The sequence below is a fragment of the Micropterus salmoides genome, unplaced genomic scaffold (assembly GCF_014851395.1).
Source record: "Micropterus salmoides isolate LMB-PRFRI ecotype aquatic unplaced genomic scaffold, ASM1485139v1 Ms_hic_scaffold_3, whole genome shotgun sequence".
In the NCBI taxonomy this organism is placed as follows: Eukaryota; Metazoa; Chordata; class Actinopteri; order Centrarchiformes; family Centrarchidae; genus Micropterus; species Micropterus salmoides.
The window spans coordinates 32,547,937-32,567,953 of NW_024042261.1; the positions used below are offsets into that span (position 1 = coordinate 32,547,937).

At 40.1% G+C, this 20,017-nt stretch overlaps 1 protein-coding gene across 4 annotated transcripts in view; it reads left to right on the top strand.

Moving 5' to 3' along the window:
- The window catches only part of tenm4 (teneurin transmembrane protein 4), a 157,522-nt gene that overhangs the window by 70,815 nt on the left and 66,690 nt on the right, over positions 1-20,017 (top strand). For 2 of the 4 annotated variants that reach the window (XM_038694055.1, XM_038694056.1), the window contains exons 1-5: positions 5,144-5,238; positions 6,143-6,378; positions 13,144-13,308; positions 15,276-15,490; positions 17,732-17,942. In XM_038694055.1, coding sequence (XP_038549983.1) covers positions 5,192-5,238; positions 6,143-6,378; positions 13,144-13,308; positions 15,276-15,490; positions 17,732-17,942 — 874 coding nt within the window. In that variant the 5' untranslated portion in view covers positions 5,144-5,191. Of the gene's footprint in view, positions 1-2,854; positions 3,102-5,139; positions 5,239-6,142; positions 6,379-13,143; positions 13,309-15,066; positions 15,491-17,731; positions 17,943-20,017 lie in introns of those variants that run through there. The other 2 variants (XM_038694058.1, XM_038694057.1) reach the window with 2 other exon arrangements.

Sequence of the window (20,017 nt, forward strand, 5' to 3'; positions counted from 1 at the left end):
GTGGTGTGCCTCTCTCTCAGTGGTTCAACTAATTACAAGGGCAACATTGTGCAAAACTGTTTTCAGTATGGAACCATCTGTCAATGTGATGACATGTGCATGATATAGCACTCTCTCCAACATTAAAAAGAAAAATAAACATTTTTGTCAGTGGTTCATCCTATAAAATATGTGGACTTATGTTGCAGAGAGCCAGATTTAAAATCGAGTGAAGGCGAAAATTAGTGTTCTCCTTTTTTTTTTGTCGATTAAATGTACAGAATATGGAGAGAAATTAGTTGAAACACTGTAAATGTGAGTATATGTGGAATTGCCAAGCTTCTTGTAAATCATATTCATATTGAAAGCCTTGCAGGAGGAGACTTTAGCAGGTGTCTGGGGATTAAATGCACCACACTATATTTTTGTCTCGATTTTCTTTGCTGAGCGGTTTGTTAGCACATTACCTGTGGATACAATGGGTCTTTCCCATTTTCCTAAAATGTCTCAAGTACTGAAGCGTAATCCGGCTTTGTTCTTGGCACAGCCAGTTTTACACCTTGATTGACACATGTTGATATGGCAGCTTCATGTTCCTGACCCATAAAAAAATCTGAAATGACTCTATGCTTCTTGACTGGCCCGAGAAGGTATCGCTTTAATGAAGGAGCTGATTATACAAAATAAGCCTTTTGTGTGTCTATATTCCATTCTCTCTGCTGTAAATTGGCAATTTAGTGTTGTGGATATCTGTGAAATAAAGGAGGCTTGCTGCTATAAAGAAAGACCACTCTTTCACTCTGTGTAAAGCCAGGAGTTCATTGATTGATGAATGGCTTAGCAGATGTGGAAATAAATGGGTACAGAGTGCACAAGGACACTAGTCTTCTATCTTGTGAAGTGCAGAGAGTATCACTGGATAAAATATGTTCTTCTAGACTTTATATCTAATCGTTTCAAATCCTCTGATATAAATTGACAAAACAGGTGGTAAAATACCTAAAAAAAGAAGAAACAGGCTCTGGAACAGCACGTGACCGCTGAAATCACTTCTCAAAAGGTTGACCACTGCAAATCTGATAATGACATGCTTCTGTTAACATCAGATTATTAGCAAAGCATTGGTTTCTGTAGGGCTGGGCGATATGGACCAAAACGTCATCCCGGTACTGCTGAATACCGGTACTATTTAGCGGTAATATCAGACTATTTGTAGTAGCCATCCATATATCGTCAACCGGTCGCAGGGGGCTGGAGCCAATCACAGCTGCGAAAGGCAGGGTACACCCTGGACGGGTCTATTTGTAGTAGCTTGTTTGTTATTTCACCGTTTTAATTATACTTCATTCTCTACCTTAATTAAGTGTATCCGCCTCATTCAGTTCTCTTCACACTCACAGACATAACTCTGTGTTTCTCTGAAAAATGCAACAAGGTGTCGCCAAATATAACTGAACGGCCCGCCGAAGTAAAGTGTCAGCACTGTCTCTACCTCCATGTTCTTAGAGACTGTAGACGGCTCCGTGCAGACGCACACGGAGGGGTGGGGCTGCGCGGTGAGGAGCAAACGCTGGCAGGACGTTACAAAAACACATTAATTAACTCAACATCAAATTATATCAGTATAAACAGTATTGTCTAATTTTATATCTCTTTTTAAACAGAAAGCTAGGGCTTCTAGGATTTCTGTTTGATCAGAATCAGAATAAGAATTAGCTTTATTGCCAAGAATGTGTACACATACAAGGAACTTGACTCCGGATTGTACAATGTTCACAATGTGCATACTTATACAACAACATTACGTTTATTGATTTAGCTGTAACTTTTATCCAAAGCGAATTACAATTGCTAAGTATGTCAGAGGTCATACGCCTCTGGACGAACTAGGGGTTAAGTGTCTTGCTCAGGGACACATTGGTGGATGTGTCACATTGGGGATTTGAACCCGGGTCTCTCACACCAAAGGCATACGTCTTATCCACTGCCACATCACCACCCCCAATAACGCAATAATATAGTAATAACACAGGCCACAGTATAGAGAACACATATATACACATTATAAACAAAACAAAATAGACAGATTGAGACAATAGTGCAATAGTGGAATGAGGAGAGTGAAAAGGATGCAGGAGTAAATTATTATTACCATTATTGTTATTATTATGTACAGGTCGGAGGTGGATGTGATATACAGGTGCACATACACATACAAGCATACATGCATAGAATGCTATTCCAGCAAAGAATGCTGGAATAAATAAGTATTATGTGCAGGTGTTATGTACATGCAGTAGGTGGTTGATGTTGCTTCCATTGAGCTATGTTTTGCACAAGACAGAGTAAAACACGCTGTTGTTTATAAAAAGACTACACATGCCCAAACATTCTCTCCTGGCTACATAAATGTCCAAAAAAGCCTTAAGACAGAGAGCACACTGATAGACAATGATAGAGAAATAATGAGCAGAAGAGGAACTTTTTCAAGAATGGTTCTTGTAAGGGTTTTGCAGCTCTTCAGTGAAATGAGTCTTTAGGTGTTAATTTATGGGCTGCTGGCGAAACTATGGCTAATCATTCATCAACCAGAATGTTGAGGCTCAGTGAGTTAAAATAACTTACTGACACCATAAGGCTCTTCTCAATCTGCTAGCACACACACGCATAAACACACACATGCACACTTTCATGCAAGATTTTGGAATGTGCGTCCTGCAGTATTTTTGAAACTGTGTTGGCAAACAAACTGTGAATGTAGGTGACGTTGATGGTGATTCCAACAAAAGTGCCTCATAACAAAAAATACATTAGTAGAATTGTCTTTCTTTTAAAATTTCTGTAACATGTTTTATTTCTTTCCTCTTTTCTACAGACGGAGCCTTTCAAAACCACTCTCGGCTGCGGACGCCTCCTCTACCGCTTTCCCACTCCCACTCACCCAATCAGCACCATGCAGCCTCCATTAACTCCTTGAACAGGGGCAACTACACACCGCGGAGCAACCCAAGTCCCGCGCCCACAGACAGCTCTGTTCCCCCTGAGGGTCCAGCCAGTGGTCAAGACTCCGGCAGCGCACAGGACAACTGGCTACTCAACAGCAACATCCCCCTGGAAACAAGGTACTGAGTAACTTGTCTCTCTGACATTATATAGAAATGTTGGCATCTGTGAGACTGAGCTTGAGCTGGTGCTATTGAACACAGGTTTTCATGCTGTCTGCTGCCACATTAAATTACCACAGTGCTAACAAGGAGCAAAGCAATAAAATGGAAACAATCCTGCTAGGGGCAGAGGGCTACATTTGTGATGAACATGATTTTGTTGCAAACAAGAGAAAAGTCCTGCTTTTGGGTCTAATGTTAGCAATCCTAACAGTGGAAGTTATTGAGTTTAAACAGCAGAGTAATTATAATCACGTCAGATATGAAACAGTTCTTCTAAAATTACATTCAGGCTCCCGTGAGCAGGCTTCATAGCTCCTCCACTTCAGCCGGGAGTTTTATTTATTTCATATTAATCAGTATTCAGTTCTCTAGCACATTTCTCAATAGGAGGTCCTTGTGTGAAGTAGATCTGTCAAGTGTTATTGTAACAAAGGGAATATCTGTTGGTATGTCTTTGGCTTGTCTTATTGCAAGGCGGCGTGAAATGAAGAATAGCATGGCAAATTATCTCAACCCTCGTAATGATCACATTACTCTGCTAACAGTGGAAAAACTCCAAAAGCAAAACCTAACTTCTCAGTGTGACCAAGTCATCTGCTGAGCAAATGTAAATAAAAAGCCATTGTGGTTCTAAGTTATTACAAAAAAAACAATTATTAGGATATATTCAAAGCAACACTATTGTCTATAGTGTACACAGTATATAGAAAACATGTTGCTATAAATTAAACTGTTGTAGACAGGAGAATAGCTAATAGCTAATTTGACATAGCTAAACAACCAGCCATGAACAGAATAACTGTCTCCTCCTCCAGTTCTTTGAGACGGTTCAGTCAACAGGAAAATGAGCATCAATTTCAGCTGGTAGAAGGACAGTTAGTGGTATAATGAATGATTACATGTCATCCAGCTCCAAAGTTAATCCTGCACAGGTATTCCCTGTGGGGTAGAACACAGATGGTGAGGAGAGTGGATCTGCAACAGGCAAGAGTTCTGCTCAAACCACATATGTGGTCTTTATGATCTATTTCCTTGAAAAAAAAAAGATCAACTACAGAGGTTCCAATTATGCCATTTTAACCATTTGTTATATCCACATTAAATTAAATGTCACCTTTACCCACTCTCGGTAGGTTTCATCCAGCTCTGCCACTGGAGAAATGCCATGAGTTGGTTAGCCCTATCAGCCTCACCATTTTCTTTAGCGTTTCTGCCAAGCAGCTTTCTCCCTCTTCATTAAATGTTGCATCCTTCCCAAAACATGGGCTTGAGAGACCATGAACAGACTCCACTACTGGCCTCAAAGGGGCAGGGATCAAAAACAAAGCTTTTCTCTTGTACCACCGAACGTGTTCAGCCTGCCCATTGCATGTGGACAGTTCATTTCTCCATTGCATTGCTGCAGTATTTCCTTATGGAACAGAGCTAATGGGGGGTGGGGGTGGGGTTGAGGGGATGGGAGCTGCATTGTGTTAGAAATAAGACATGGCATGCACCTCAAGAGACATAAGAAATAACTGAAAATGTGTTTTTTAGCCATAAAAAGGAAAAACAGCTACACTTAAGGATACTGTCCTAGGTGAAAACTATGAAACTTTAGTGACAAGTTAATTTGTAATTAAAAGTGTGTTAAGGAACCTATTTGTAAGTGATGCATTGTTTTCTTCCAATCACAACCTTAAAGGAGCCAGAATACTCTAATGTTTATCAGAGAAGAGCAAGACGCTTGCAGAGAAGGGCAGGGCTCGTACAAAACAAGGTATGGCAGTGCCCAAATGAGGGGAACAAGAGAGTTAGATGTTATTTGTCTCATAACTTTGTAGAAGTAGTTCCATAAGGGCCTTGGTTTCTTTGTCCCATCTTGTGTGTCTTGATCTCCATTTGTCAGTTGTTGTTGATGTTGCTTGGTGATCACATACTGTTTTGGCATTTCTGTGTTTCTTGCACGCACATCTCACACTAGCTTCATATCCATCTTTCCACCTGTGTGTAGAAACATAGCAAAGCAGACATTCCTAGAGACTTTACAGGACAACCTCATTGAGATGGACATTCTGGCATCAGCACGCCATGATGCCTCATACAACGACGGGTATGTTGCATGTTTGCTATCTGGCTCACACAACTGTCAGAATCTGCTTTGCCATGAAAACAAAAGTGATGCCTGCGCTATTTTTCCATCAAACATCCTCTGTTTTGAGATGCCATCAATAATCAGTCTCCTGTAGTTCTAGTCTTTGCTGTATTTCTCCCTTCCCTGTATGATACAACTATCAATGTGCTTTAAGACACATTGTTGGGTTGTATTGTTTTTGATTAATGTTAAGCATGACCGCTTTATGAACAGTTGCCCATGTTATGTCAGAGATTTGTCCTGATATTTATAAATAAAATATGGTCTCAGTGACTTTTCACATCATACATTGTAATGTGACATTCAATCACGTTCATGTCACTGTCGCTGTGGAGCTTCTTGTAAACTTGTCAGTATAACGGCCTTGACAACAGTGCCACTGCCAGTGACTCTCTGATGGGCTGCTCATACGGCTCTTGGACATGCAGCTCTACACATGTTTTCTGAGATAGCCAGCCATGTTCTTCAAGGGCGAATAAATCTGCCCAACTGCATGCTGCAACCGTATATGCTGTATCTCTTCTCTGGACAGCCTTGACAAATAGTTACTGGGAAATACTCTTCACCCGTGCTGGCATGAATACATAAACAAGAGCCAGCTGCGGTCACTAGTCCTATAAATTAGAGTTAATATTGATTCACAGTTTTGACTGAGCAAAACCCAGTATGCTTTAGCATCCTCAGTAATCTAGCAGAACTGTGACTATGTTAACAGTTTTGAATGTGCTTGGAAACAGAATTACTGTTTTACAGTGGAAGGGACAGCACTTGGATAGACAGTAACCTACAGTTTTATCATGATAGACACCCCTGAGAAATTGTTTCTGTTACGACTAACAAGAAAATGTCTTTTTTTTCCCAGGCACTTCCTGTTCAAACCTGGTGGAACATCACCAATGTATTGCACAACATCACCAGGATACCCTTTGACCTCCAGCACGGTGTACTCACCGCCCCCACGCCCCCTGCCTCGAAACACCTTCTCTCGACCTGCCTTCAGCCTGAAGAAACCCTATAAGCACTGCAACTGGAAATGTGCTGCTCTCAGTGCCATCCTCATTTCAGTAACACTGCTGTTCCTGTTGGCCTACTTCATTGGTGAGTCACCTCTGATGCTTCTTCGCACCAGGGTGGGCTACCTATCCGCCCCCAACCCCACCCCTCACTTAACTGCAGACACAGAATGAGTCCATGCTCTATTGTGTTCCCTCTATCATCCGTTTTAATGATGTTGAATCTGCACTCTCTGCTTATATGAGCATAGTTATATAGGGACTCATAGATTGACTCCGCTCCCACGCACCTCGTCCGAAATAACATTATCATTCATAGATTGGGGTGACTGAATCTGCAGAGACGGGCAATCCAGTTTCTTGCTCTTGTGAATAGGTCAGATAGGGAATGAATTAAAAAGACATCAGCCATCACACAAGAGCGGACTGCACGTTTAGAATATTATTTGATTTAAGATTCCCTAACCATCATACCCAGGTCCCAGCTGGGTAAGGACTATCAGCTGTGATATCTTGAGTTATGCTATTAAATCAGTTCTGCTCTAATTCCCTAAGGGAATGATTTTCATATCTGATAATACAGTCTCTTGTGTGATCTAAGGCTGTTTACGCAACATTTCATTAGTAAACAGTCAGAAGAAGCAGTTCATAGATGATGATGATGGAGATAAAAATGCCAAGTTAGAAAGGGAATTAAAAACATTTAAGTGGAATCTGCTAATTATTTCTGAATTGTTGTTTCTCCATATTTCTCAGGGATCACATTGTTAAACTGTGTTCCCAACGCTGCTGTTTTCTCTTTATTTTCTTTCTGGTCTGTTCAACCATGCTGGCTATCACTGCCCATGCTAGCTACCCCATTCATCTTCTGCTTGTTCAAAGCAATCTGTTGCTCTGCCAGTAATGTGAAACACTGTTTTTATTTCTTCACAAAAATTCTTCACAAAACCTTGTGTTAAAAACAAGTGTTTTGACTGGCTAAAGGTCAGATCAATATTGTTAAATCAATCAAGTATTTGTTTATACTATAAAAGAATATTGGTTATTATTACTTTAAAAGCAAATGGGATACATGGGTGTTTATAGGTTCACAGCAACCAACAGTTACAACAGTATCCGCAGTATGGTAAAGTGGATAAGGGATGGGAAATAGCAAGGATTGTGGTTAGGTCAAAGGACCAGTGAAAATGTGAAGTTGAGAACTTCCAGTGGAAGTGTTTTGGGGCACTTAAGGTCACATAGCAACAGGTTTGGGGGTATGGCCGATGTAAGTAAACCACATGTTGACTGAATTAGTGCTATAAACTTGTCTAAGATTGGGAATGAGGATATGATGAACAAGATCAGAGTAAGGAGGAGGGGGTAACACAAATTTTTTTTAAAGGAACAAGTGAGAAGTTTTAATAGGGTTCCTGTGGTGCAGTGAAGGGAGAGACGATGGGTAAAGAATCTCGAAATGTTATGTCAAACAGGTATGTTTGAGGTCTGGATTTAAATACTGTTAAATATCTTTGTTGACTCAATTGGCAGACAGTTACTAGGATGTGGTGATCTACATGAAAAAGGTAGCAGTGTCTTTTTTATTCAAATAATGAAAGTTCTGCCTGGTCCATTGTTATGAATTCTAATAAGGAGTTGATACACACTTCTATTTAATATATGTTACCATATAATTTACATCTGATTGGCTGGGAATACCTGTTTAACATATAAATGGTTACACTGTTGAATTCAGTCTTGCACAGATAAAGAAAGGATTTTTCAAATAGATGGGTGTTTTAGTTATTTTGCATGAAGCCAATGAACAGCCAGATCCTTCTGCATGGCCTTCATCAGTGAGATAAATTAATTCTTCATTGAGGACATTTGTTATAGATATGTATTATGCCGCAACAATCCCAAAAGCTTTCGTTTCTGCTTCTCCTTGAGGCCAAACGAACTAAAATCTGATTATACATTTTTTGTCACCAGAGCCATTTAAATAGTTTCATTTGAAATTCAGAACACCACTTTCTTTAAAAAAGAGAATCAGCTGGTTGCTGCTCATGGTGATTATGTATCCAACAATTTTAAATGCATGACAGTGGGTGTAAGCAAGTTCTTGTTTGGCTTGTTTTTGGCATCAGTAGTGTAGTTTGGCTATAGAAGCAAAGATCCAGTATGTGTCTACAGTTTACTGCTTGTGACTTGGCCAAAAGCCAGATAGCCCCATCAGCCTGATAGTGCTTAATCAGACTATGTAATTATACCCTGCAAAACTCACACCATCTCCCGATGCACCACAAGTAAACATGTTGGAGACCAAACCTCACCTCAAGATCGGAATTTCCAATCAAGAATGAGGGCCATATTTAATTAAAGGCTGATGAGAAAATAAATTTAATTTCAAGTGCAATTAATTATTGATGCCTGTAATTGGGAACTCTGGGTGAGATGTGTAATGAACCCAATTATGTTTCATGACAGATGTTTTGACTTACAGCAGGGTTTTATTTTGTCACAGCTTTGTAAATCGGCACATTTTGAAGTACAAAAAGGTCGGGGGTTTAAGATGCCACCATTTTCTCTGCGGTTGCTTGCTCATTAGCACATTTGTTATATGTTCCTCATTTTAAGGTCATCAGTATCCTCCTGTGTTCACTTCCATTCACACTGGGTATCTAGCCAAGGACAAAGAGGTTGGGCCCCAGAAAATATTTCACTGCATGATCATCCAGAAAACACTTCTCTGCAACACAGATTGTACCTTTTTGTCTGTCTTTCTGTACTTCAGACTATTACTTCTTTTGGCTTTTCATTTTACCAATATGATATTTGCGGCATTTAGATTTGTCAATAGTGATTACTCTAAAAATAAAAGTGCTCATCTGGATTTTTTGTAATCATTAAGGAAATGCTCCACTGCTTTTTCTATGAATGTTAAAACTGGAGTGCAGGACTTTCACATATAAATGAACGTCCATTACATTCAAGCTCTTGCCAAACCACATCACACAATGTTGATTAGGCTTATCAGCACCAGGTAAATCTCTCTGTATTTCGCACTATACTGAGTTTTTAAGTCTTCTGTCTATGGTGACATTCAAACCGATACTGATGTGTTTTTTGCGAACCAGTAATGATTGGTTTGCCAGAGCTGAATGGGGGGAGCAACTGAGTATGGCAGAACTATACATCATAAGCATGTGTCGAAAGTGTTGTGTAATTTCTCTCAGTGTCAGAAGGGGGATACAAAAGTTCCGCACTGCAGGTTCAAATCAATCTTACATATTTTATCTAAAGACACATTCAGTACAAGTACAAACAGTTAATCTATTCATGCAATGAACTACTTTAATGGCCAAGAAGAATCCTTCATTCTGCCTTCAGTAAAACTCCCACTTTTTGAATTTAATAAAAAAACAAAAACAAAGAGTAAACATCTGTCAGTTATAAATGTGTTAAAATGTCTCAGAGCTACAAACTACTTTTTTATATGGAAATTGAAATTTATAATTTATATAGTTAAGCTCCAACACGGATATTGCAAACATTAATTTATCCCAGACTCGTAATGGCCTAATTCTGAAGGATGGAAATACATTAGCCCAAACCCAGACATTGCCGATTGCTAAAGATCATGGTGATAGCTATTTTTTGAAAATTAAAAGTCCCATTTGGTATTAATCGATTAATCGACTAATCGTTGCAGATCTAAGGCAGAGTGTCTATGATTGTATTCTGTGCTGGCTTTTGAAATACCTTAAGATAGTTTGCTTCTTTAGATGCTCACAGTACATCTTGATCCTTTCGACCAGTATTATGAGAAAAAGGGGCTCTACATTCCTTTCCTTGAAGTGTGTACTAGTTGGAAAGAGCTCTTCATATCAGAGGATAGAAGCACAGGAATTCTGGCAGATGACCTACACTAATAAGTGCTGTGTTGGTCACATTGGCTGAGAAGTCTTTACCACAGTACAGTACTACAGTACCTCTGTTCTCTAATTGGCACATGGCGTGACAGAACTTCCTGCCAAGAGATAAGCGAAAGGAGGGCACAACATGTGCTCAGGAAAAAATGGGCGACGCTAAGAAGTGCATTACTCTTGACAAGTTAGTGGCATCACTGGATCACAGGTGTAACTTGTCTCTGCCAGTAGCCATCTTATTAGAAGTACCTTCTTATTCCTACAACTTGTCTTCATTTTGCAGCCAATTGCATCAACCTTCTGCATGTCATTGCACAGTTTTGCAAAGTTTTAAAAGCTAGCACTACAAAATCAGGAGGCTCTTCACTGGCTCAGATCCAGTGCTCTGCTCTGCATATCATAGATATCAAGTTGAAGTAAATCTTTACGAATGGAGGGCCTCTTCAACAGTTTTCCATTAAAGGGCCTCAGGGATGGATGGGATGGAGAAAGGGAATCACAAAGACGTGATTACTAGGACACTTGGAATGACACCCTGCCTGGTGACTTTGCAATGGTCCTGCCTTTTTCAATTTCACCAGTCAATGTAAAGCTACAAATCAGAAAGAATGTCTTTCTGGAGCATACAAAATGACAAACAAAGCCATCTGTCTCTTCACTTGCTGTCCTACACTGACACAGTCACTTCCACAGGCACTGGACAGACACAGAACAGATGCTGGTATTGTAGTTGAACTTTCATCATCTTAGGGAATTTTTGTATTGCTTTTCCCCTGATAACCATACTGTTACTACCGATCTTTTTTTCACAAACCCATCAAAATATTTCAGTAAACATGTGGCATTGTTTACAGTACCTAATGTGCATCATGAAAAAGGTATTCTCTGAACATGCTGTGCATATCCAGTTTTATGAAAAAAAAAGACTTAATCTTGGCCAACTACTAAAATGAAGACCCAGGCAGGGTGGTGTTCTCTAATGCATCTCTGTTTGATGGAGTTTCCTCTGAGAATGACCAAATATACTCCATTCTTTAGACACTATAGCTTGGTTTGTTCTGCCACTTGTCACATTTATATGGTGGTTTTAGTCAATTTGAAGTTAATAGCAGAACCTGGTTAAGTAAACCTCTTATTCATGGGGGATTACCTATGATTTTGAAGCAGAGAGATTTAATATGATAGCCATTGCTTAATTAAGCAACTTAGAGTCTTCAGTTTGGTATTTGACTATACTGTATTAATAAAGCATTTTTTTTTACTCTGATGAAGACAGAGACTCTGATGAAGACAGACCAATGTTGAAACATTGGTCTGTTTGCATTTATAAATGCAAATCAACCAGTGCTCTGTCGTCCTTTTATCATCGTAAGTTTGCTGTCTTTGCTCTAAGATGCACCTGGTCCTGCTGCACATTACTGGAAGATGCACAGAGAACTGTTTTTCACCTACATACTCCAATAATAAAAGCAATAATGATACCACCATACTTCAGATGACAGGTAAAAATGAGTTTAAGGTCCCTAATCTGCTGCCACACTGAAGGCCCATGCCTTTTCAGCCTAGCTTTGAAGGCATTACAAAACTTTCATAAGCAGACATGAGACTGCAGGAAGTAAGTAGTACAAAGTAATAAGTAGGTCCTGAGTGAGATGATAGAAGATGGTGTGCTTACATTGAGTGTATTGTTTATGGACAAACTAGATGTTAAGGACCCCAGTCATGGTCTTTGTGTTCTCACCACATTGCCTAACTTTGTGGGATGACTGGTAAAGGAAATTTGTTCGACAAAAACACTACAGGAGTGTATTTAATTTCACTTTTTGTTCACTTGTTCATTGGTACAATCTACCTAAATAAATCAAATACAAATAGGCAACAACTATTTGGACCAAAGAAAATAAACTGTGGGTGTGATCAAACTCTGAATGTATATATGAAACGTTCAGTTGTTATAAGTTGTTATTAGGTTATGCTTGTGTTTAAATGGTATTGTAATAAGGTATCTGTAAGTCCCACTTTTGGTTTGTATTCAAGTAAAGAAAGGCACAGTCATTCTCTCTGTTGTTTGAACAGTCACTGAAAGACTTATTGGTGGCATGAAGTAGTTTGTGCTCTTATTAACTGGGAAAAATGAAAACACATTTGAAGAAAACAACGTTGAGAGGACTGGAGAGGTCTTACTCCCAGCATGGGTCTAAAACTATCAGATAATTTCACTCTATAATTGAATTGCACGGTTATTTACTTGAGGAGCTTAAGAGAACCAACAAACCAATAAAATAGCTATATTGAGTTTCTGGGCGTTTTCTGCTGACTGTTGACTTCCAAGCTGGCTTTTGCCTTGCTAAGCTTGTCTTGTCCATTCTCCTATTGGTGATCTGTCATGGTCAGCCCCTCCTCCTCTGTCCTGCACTCTACTGCCATTGTTCCAAAGGACATTTCTTTTGTCGACCTTGTAAAATATCAGCGTGGTTCATCCACTGTGTTCACATTGAAACACCCCTGGTGTCTCACTGCTGATGTGTTTTTCCCTTTGTCTCTTAGTGTTTCAGGGGAATGGAAAGGTAATGGGGTTGAGAAAATGACAGGGCACTAGATGGTCTTTGCCGATGTTAGTGTGGTGAGACAGATGTTGTCCCATGAGGTCAGGATAGCATTTATCTTCTGATCTAACTGCTCAGCACTTTTGCAAAAATACCATTAACCATTAAACCATGTATTGTTCTTTCTTCTTTGGAATTTACTTCCTGTTCCTCCATCTCACAGCTGTCACCTTAGGATAATTAGCAAAACGGAGTTTCTTGAGAGTTTGGGGGGTTACTTTGTTTTTAATTAATAGATTTTCTTTTTTGCTTAGATAAAAGGCATTTAAGGTAATCTTAACATAAAGAAATGCTGAGTTTGTCTTATGTTAGGTTGTCTTATGTTTAATATTTCAGCCATGCACCTTTTTGGATTAAACTGGCACCTCCAACCCATGCAGAGACAGATGTACCAGCTGTCAGAGGACAATACAAGTGGCCTACCTTTCCCTACTGACCTGAGCTTGCCACCACTAGGCAACACAGGCTTGGAAATACCAGACCGCAAGGGAAAAGATGACAGTAAGTGCAATCTTTAGTAATGCATTTTTATTAAATCCACATAATCATTTAATAATAGTCAAATAAACCAACCTAAATTTGGGTGACTCTCAGTTGTCTGTATCGACTGTAGTACACTGTTGCGCCCGTATCAGAAAAGAACAGTGCACAAGGAAAAAAGTTTTTTTCAAATATTAAAGTTTGCAGATGACATTTTAGAGCTCAAGCAAGTTTGTTATTATTTTGTCATCCAGTTTCACATTGTGTTCACTTGTCTCCATGGTATGCAAAGAGATCTACATTGTAATCCTATGAAAGTTGTTGTAAGTGGGAAAGTGTTATTTGTTCCTGGAGGCAGAAAATGGGACAGCTTAAGGGACAGAGTATCCAGGGGCTGGAGGGGGATTAGCCACTCTGTCCTCTTCAGAACGGATGTGATCCTTTCATCTCCTAGTCTGGGCTGCCTTTCCTGGCAGCCAAAGAAAGCATGTGCTCACCCCACGGTACCAACTGCTCGACTCGAGAAAAGTTTGCTCTGTTCCATTCTTGAACAAATGGGCCCAGATTTAACCATGTGATTTGCTACCGGCAGACTACAATAGGTAGAAGATCGGGTCATTACCATATAGATGAATCCAGGAGTTGTCTTTTTCATTTACCAGACAGCAGAAAGTGTGTTTGGCTAACAACAACCATGACTACAGCTGAGCTTAGACCCTGCATGGCAGCTGTTGCTGATAGGAAATCAATAGCCATAGTTTTCTAAATAAGTCTCATTCTGCGGTGCTGTCACCAGAAACAATGATGAAATATCTAATGTTTTATCAAGGTGATGCAGATGTGTACTGTGTTGAAATTCAGCGTAGATTGCTCTTGTCTTTTCATCAAGCATTATGTTGTAAATTTAGCTTGCAGAACAACAACCATTTATTTAACCATGAGGACCATTATCACTGGTCTCACCTTATGATTTATTTAAACAGCCTGATGAGTACACCATTAATGTGCTGCATAAATACAAACACACCCCAATACGTGGAAAATGAGCCTGTGTGTTGTGGCATTATGTTATGCCCAGATCTGGGAGACGTGAAGTGTGTCCTGTCTACCCTGATAAAACCCATTGCCGCTGATGGACTTTTGAGAAGACTGCCATCTGCCGTGCCACATGTAACCTAAAGCCGTGTCTGCCACCAAGTCCTAGGGGTAGTTTGTATGGATGTCTGCTTTAGTAGACATCGCTGCTGAAATTAGCTCATCTACATGGGCAAACAGATGTTGCCATTTCCACGGAGTCTAATATAAGGTGTATTATGGAGCATATGGACAATTTTTGGCAGTGTATGTGCTAGTACCTGAGCAGGTACTAGAATTAGAGATCCCTCTCTACTATAATTACTATAATTACAATTTCCACTTACTTACTTTTACTTCAATTATAACAGTATGTTATCTCAGTATTGAACTAGTTCAACCATATATATCCATATGTTCAACCTTTTAAATCATATTTTAGAACCTTTCATCACTATTTACTATGAACAAGATTTATTAAATGTGTGCAGATCATAAAAAACAACTAATTTATATTTGAGCTAGCAACCTCAACAAAATGAGCATAGTCTTATCCCCCATTGAATGATAGGAAGTCAGTGCTTCGAAATACTCAACAGGTATTGAAACACATTTTGTTATTTCATTTTAAACAGGATTTTTTAATTTATTTTCAATTTCAGAAGAATCAACTCAAAACATTACAAGACATAACTAGAATTTTTTTGGAGGACCGGACTGACTTTGTACTCTCTCTTCCACTGGAATTGCTGGAAATAATCATTCATAAAAGTTTTTTTCTGTCTGTCAGGGATGTGATTGAATATCTGTGATATGGTCAGACTATATGCTTCAGCAGACTGACTCCCTCTGCCCTCCACATGCTGGATTAATGGTGTGATCTCTTTGACTGATTTACTTTGTGTGCAATGCAGGCAAATTGGACAGCTTGTTCCCAGATGACAGCTATATAGATATGGGGGAGATTGACGTGGGGCGCAAGGTCGCGCAGCAGATTCCTCCTGGTATCTTCTGGAGGTCCCAGGTCTTCATTGATCATCCCATGTACCTGAAGTTTAACGTGTCCCTGAGCAAAGATGCCTTAGTGGGAATCTATGGAAGGAGAGGTCTACCTCCGTCACACACACAGGTGGGAAATACTTGAATGTCACTGTCAAGCATACAATTTTACAGTGGCTAGAAAAAGTATGTGAACCTTTTGGAATTTCATTGTTTTCTGCTTAAATTTGTCATAAAATGTGATCTGATCTTCATCTAAATCAAGGGTATTGACAAATATAATGTGATCCCTCTGATCATGTCTTTATTGAACACACTCTTTCAACATTCAAAATGGTAGTGGAAAATTTAAGTGCACCCTTATAATTAATAACTGGTTGACATCCCCCGGCAGCAATAGCCTCAACCAGGCGCTTCCTGTAACTGTGGATCAGACCTGCACATCGTTCTGGAGGAATTTTAGCCCATTCTTCCTGGCAGAACTGCTTTAGCTCTTTCATATTCTTTGGATGTCTCATGTGTATGGCTCCCTTCAAGGCATTCCTCCACCATATGTTTGGGATGATGTTTTCACGATGATATGCCGTGCCCTTTCTACACCAGATGTGCTGTATGGTTTGTTTAAATAATTCAGTCTTAGTTTCATCAGGCCACAAAAAATTTAGCCAATACCACTGTGGAGTGTCATTGTGCTCTTTTGCAAACGTCAGGCGTGCAGCAATGTTCTTTTTAGTAAGCAGTGGCTTCCTTTGTGGTGTCCTGCCGTAGATACCCTGCTTGTTCAATTTTTTACGTATTGTAGACTCATGAACAGAGATGTCAGTTCCAATGATGCCTTCAAACCTTTGGCTGTCATTCTTGGTTGTTTCTTTACCTCACTGATGAGTCGTTGTGCTCTTGGTGTCACTTTGACTGGGCACCCACTTCTTGGTAGAGTAGCAACAGTCCCAAAGTGTCTCCACAGTGTTTGCCTAACTGTACACTGGTGAATTTCTGAAGTCTTTGAAATCACTTTGTAATCATTGCCAGCTTTATGTAAATCAACAATTCTTGATCGTAGACACACATACATGTGTGCTTCTTGAGCAAACTACAAAAGTTTGTAGTAGTCGACACCTCCAAACTCATTTTTTAACGAGACTCCAGGTGTGCTAAAACCTGACTCCAATTAGCTTTTTTGAGGTCATTAACTCAAGGGTTCACATACGTTTACCACAAGCACTGTGAGTTTTCTTTGGTTGTTGTTAGAATTTATTTTTTGTTATTATTTTAGACACATTATATTTCTCAATACCCTCGACTTAGATGAAGGTCAGATCACATTTTATGACAAATTTATGCAGAAAACCATGAAATTCCAAAAGGTTTACATACTTTTTGTTGCCACTGTATATGAAAGGAGTTTTGAAGACAACAGTAAATTGTAAATGTAAGAAAATGTGTGAAACGATTTACAATCATGTCTGCATAGTATAAGGATTCAGCTACTTTTTTCTATTCTTCCTCTGCCACGGAATATAAATTGGGATATTTATTTATCTAACCATGTAGGAGTGTGTCAGGAATACAAACCAATTCATAAATCTCTCTATTGTATTATGAATCACTTTGTTGCTGAAAGGATTTATGGCAAATTTCTTTCAGGTTCAATATCATCAATGAATCACACAATACGCGCGCTCAGGGGCCAAGAAAGGGAGATTTTTCTTTACCCTAATTTCCCATCTATGTGCACCACAGAATCAGATATATCATGTTATTAATCATATCTGACTGCTTGGTTCACAGAGTTTAGATTTCTGCTGTAAATGTAAATGCAGTTCAACAAATTGTTCATAGCATGATTATTGTTTGCATTAATGTCCAATGTGATTTACTTTTCAGTCAAAAGATCATGTTGTCTCTTTCCTCCATTTTTACTTCAAAGGAAATAATCTAGAGTGGAGTTCTTGTGCTGTGACTGATTACACATAGAGTGGCAGATGAGTCAAGATTCCTTTTCTTTTGTAGATGAAAATGAAATGCCGTCTCATTGGTATTCATTGAGTCACTACTGATACGAAGCAAATCGTTTGCAGATGTAATTCGGTAAACAGTAGCTTTAAATTCCCCCAGCTTCTCTTTTTTCACTTTAATAGTTTTAAACAAGGCTTTCATATAAGAAATGTGGACTATGAAATTATCACAGCCCATCCTGCCACGATGTGCCAAGACTTACTCAAGCTCCTCCGGAATGATGAGTTATTCATGCGGACCAAATGATGCTCCACCATAAAGAGGGCTGAAAGCACTCAAGTCTCATGTGTCACTCTAATGGCGTGTCTGCGGTCCATCTATCAGTCTTTCTCACTTTCTGTGTGTCTGTCTGCAGTTTGACTTTGTAGAGCTTTTGGATGGGCGGCGGCTCTTGGCCCAGGACATCCATGGTCTGGAAGGGCCTGTGGCTATGCAGCGGAGCCTGGTACCTATCACGACACACGACACAGGTTTTATCCAGTACATGGACTCGGGCATCTGGCACTTGGCCATCTACAATGATGGGAAAGAAACTGAAACTGTCTCCTTCCTCACCACTGCCATAGGTGAGTCCCCTCGGCATGACCTGCTGCGGAAACCTGTAATAGCAGTCCACATAATCCCTATAATACCAACCAGCAGCACTCCATAGCAAACAGCCCAGACTTGGGGCATGAGTCAGAGATAGTTTTTGTTAGATTTCAATAGCCAAGGAGAGTGCAGGTTAATCAAGGTGAAGTTGAATATTACAAAAATCAGGACATCACTGCTATCCTGCCATGCCCCTGAGTAGGGCATTGAGAGATCATAATATCCTCATTAGCCTGAGTGTCTTCCAAGCGAATCAGGGGTCCAGCTTCTGGGAACCATTTGCATACAATTCAAAGTATGATTGTACCCTCCTGCTAGTGCCATTTTTGATCATGATTTGCTCCAATTTCCATCTACTTTCCATATATCAAAGTTGGGAAGATGTTTCTCTCCTCTGACTAATTCTGTGTGGCACACGCCTGTGTTTCAGACATACGTCCTTCTTTGTGGAGGTGATTTCGTTTTGTACGCTCTCTTTGTTCTCCCTAAAGCGCCTTTGATTAGCACTGCTGTATGAAGCAAGGTGTGAGAGGGCCCGAGGTGTCGACTTTCACAGGGATGGCAGCTGGGAGCTGTTCTCACATGCTCTTTAATTAAAAGCTCCTGGGCCAGAGTCCATCTGTGACAGGGGCTGTGCCAGGCAGCAGATCGATGAGAAGCTGTCCTCAACACCAATGTAACACCAAGTGGAGACAGACTAGAGATGGCCCCTTGCTGTGCCAACAACAGCTGTAATTCAATACTTAATATATGATATGACACAAGGAGAGGGAGTCAGGGCAGCATGTTTACATTTGCTTATTTCTTCTTGACTGGGTGTGCATGAAGGCCTCCTGTGGTTTGCATCAGAGAAAACACAGCCAGATATGGTATTCTGTGCAATGGATGGGAATGGGGATAGGATCGGGTGGGGCAGAGTTAGTCAGAGTTAGAATTCTGCCTCTGTTCATTTGTATCAGAGCTGATCTGCCCACTGGAGCTCAGAGGGAGGCATAGGGGCCCTTTCTAAAATGGGTCACCGGTTAAGTGCCCTTCAGCAGAAATTGAATCTCACCAACTGCCTGAATTGTATTGAGCCATAGAGGGATAGAGTTGACCTTCAAATAGAGCAGCCCAGGCATAGAAATATATGTGAACAATATCCAGAACAGGCACACTGAGCAACACAAGCACCATTTTTTATAAGTCGCTAACAGTAAAATTATTTAAGTGTTTCTGACGGGGTTGGTAGGAAAATGTCTTATTTTACCACCATTAAGGCACCTTATTCTCTTCACATGTATTAAATGAAAGGTTTGCTTGTTGCACATAGCCATGCCATAATACATCTGTGGGGGAGAGCGTCCCTGTCTTTAATCTGGGCTGCTCCTCATTACTTGGCTGCGGCTCCATGGCGATGTGAAATGTGTCCTACTGAATGTTTTGTATCACAGCCCTCTGGAGCATGAAGCCATTTGTCCCTGCTGCCTGGTGCCAGACATGCTTCAACCCAGACACGGCTTCCTATACAGAGAAGGGAAGCAAAGACCCAGCACCAATGTCTTACTCTATATCCTGTCTCACTCTATAGCACAGGCTCTCTCTGTTCACAACTAACCATCATTCAAATGTACTGCATCCTCTGAGAGTATGGCAAGGTACTGATTAAACCTGCCTACTGCATGCTACTGTGTTCTCACCGACTGGAAAGACTCACACAATAGTTAGCTCCCCTGATATGAAGGGTGATGAATTTCAATGAAGCTCTGCTTGAATCCATGATTTATGCGTTGGCCTATGTTGAGTGTGTGGCTAAGAGATATTCATGGCCTCCCCTGCCTGCTCTCAGAGGAAACACAGGTAATAGACATGGGGTGTGCATAGTCTACTAAACTGCGCCAGTATTCAGAATGGGAGCACTGCAGTTCTCAATTACTCAATTAAACATGTTCAGTTTGACAGTTTGTTTTTCATCAAAGGAATACCCATGATAGATCAAGATAAGATAACCTTAATTAGAAGCGCATTAATGTATAATAACTGCTCACTTTACATGTCAGTGGATTGCAGT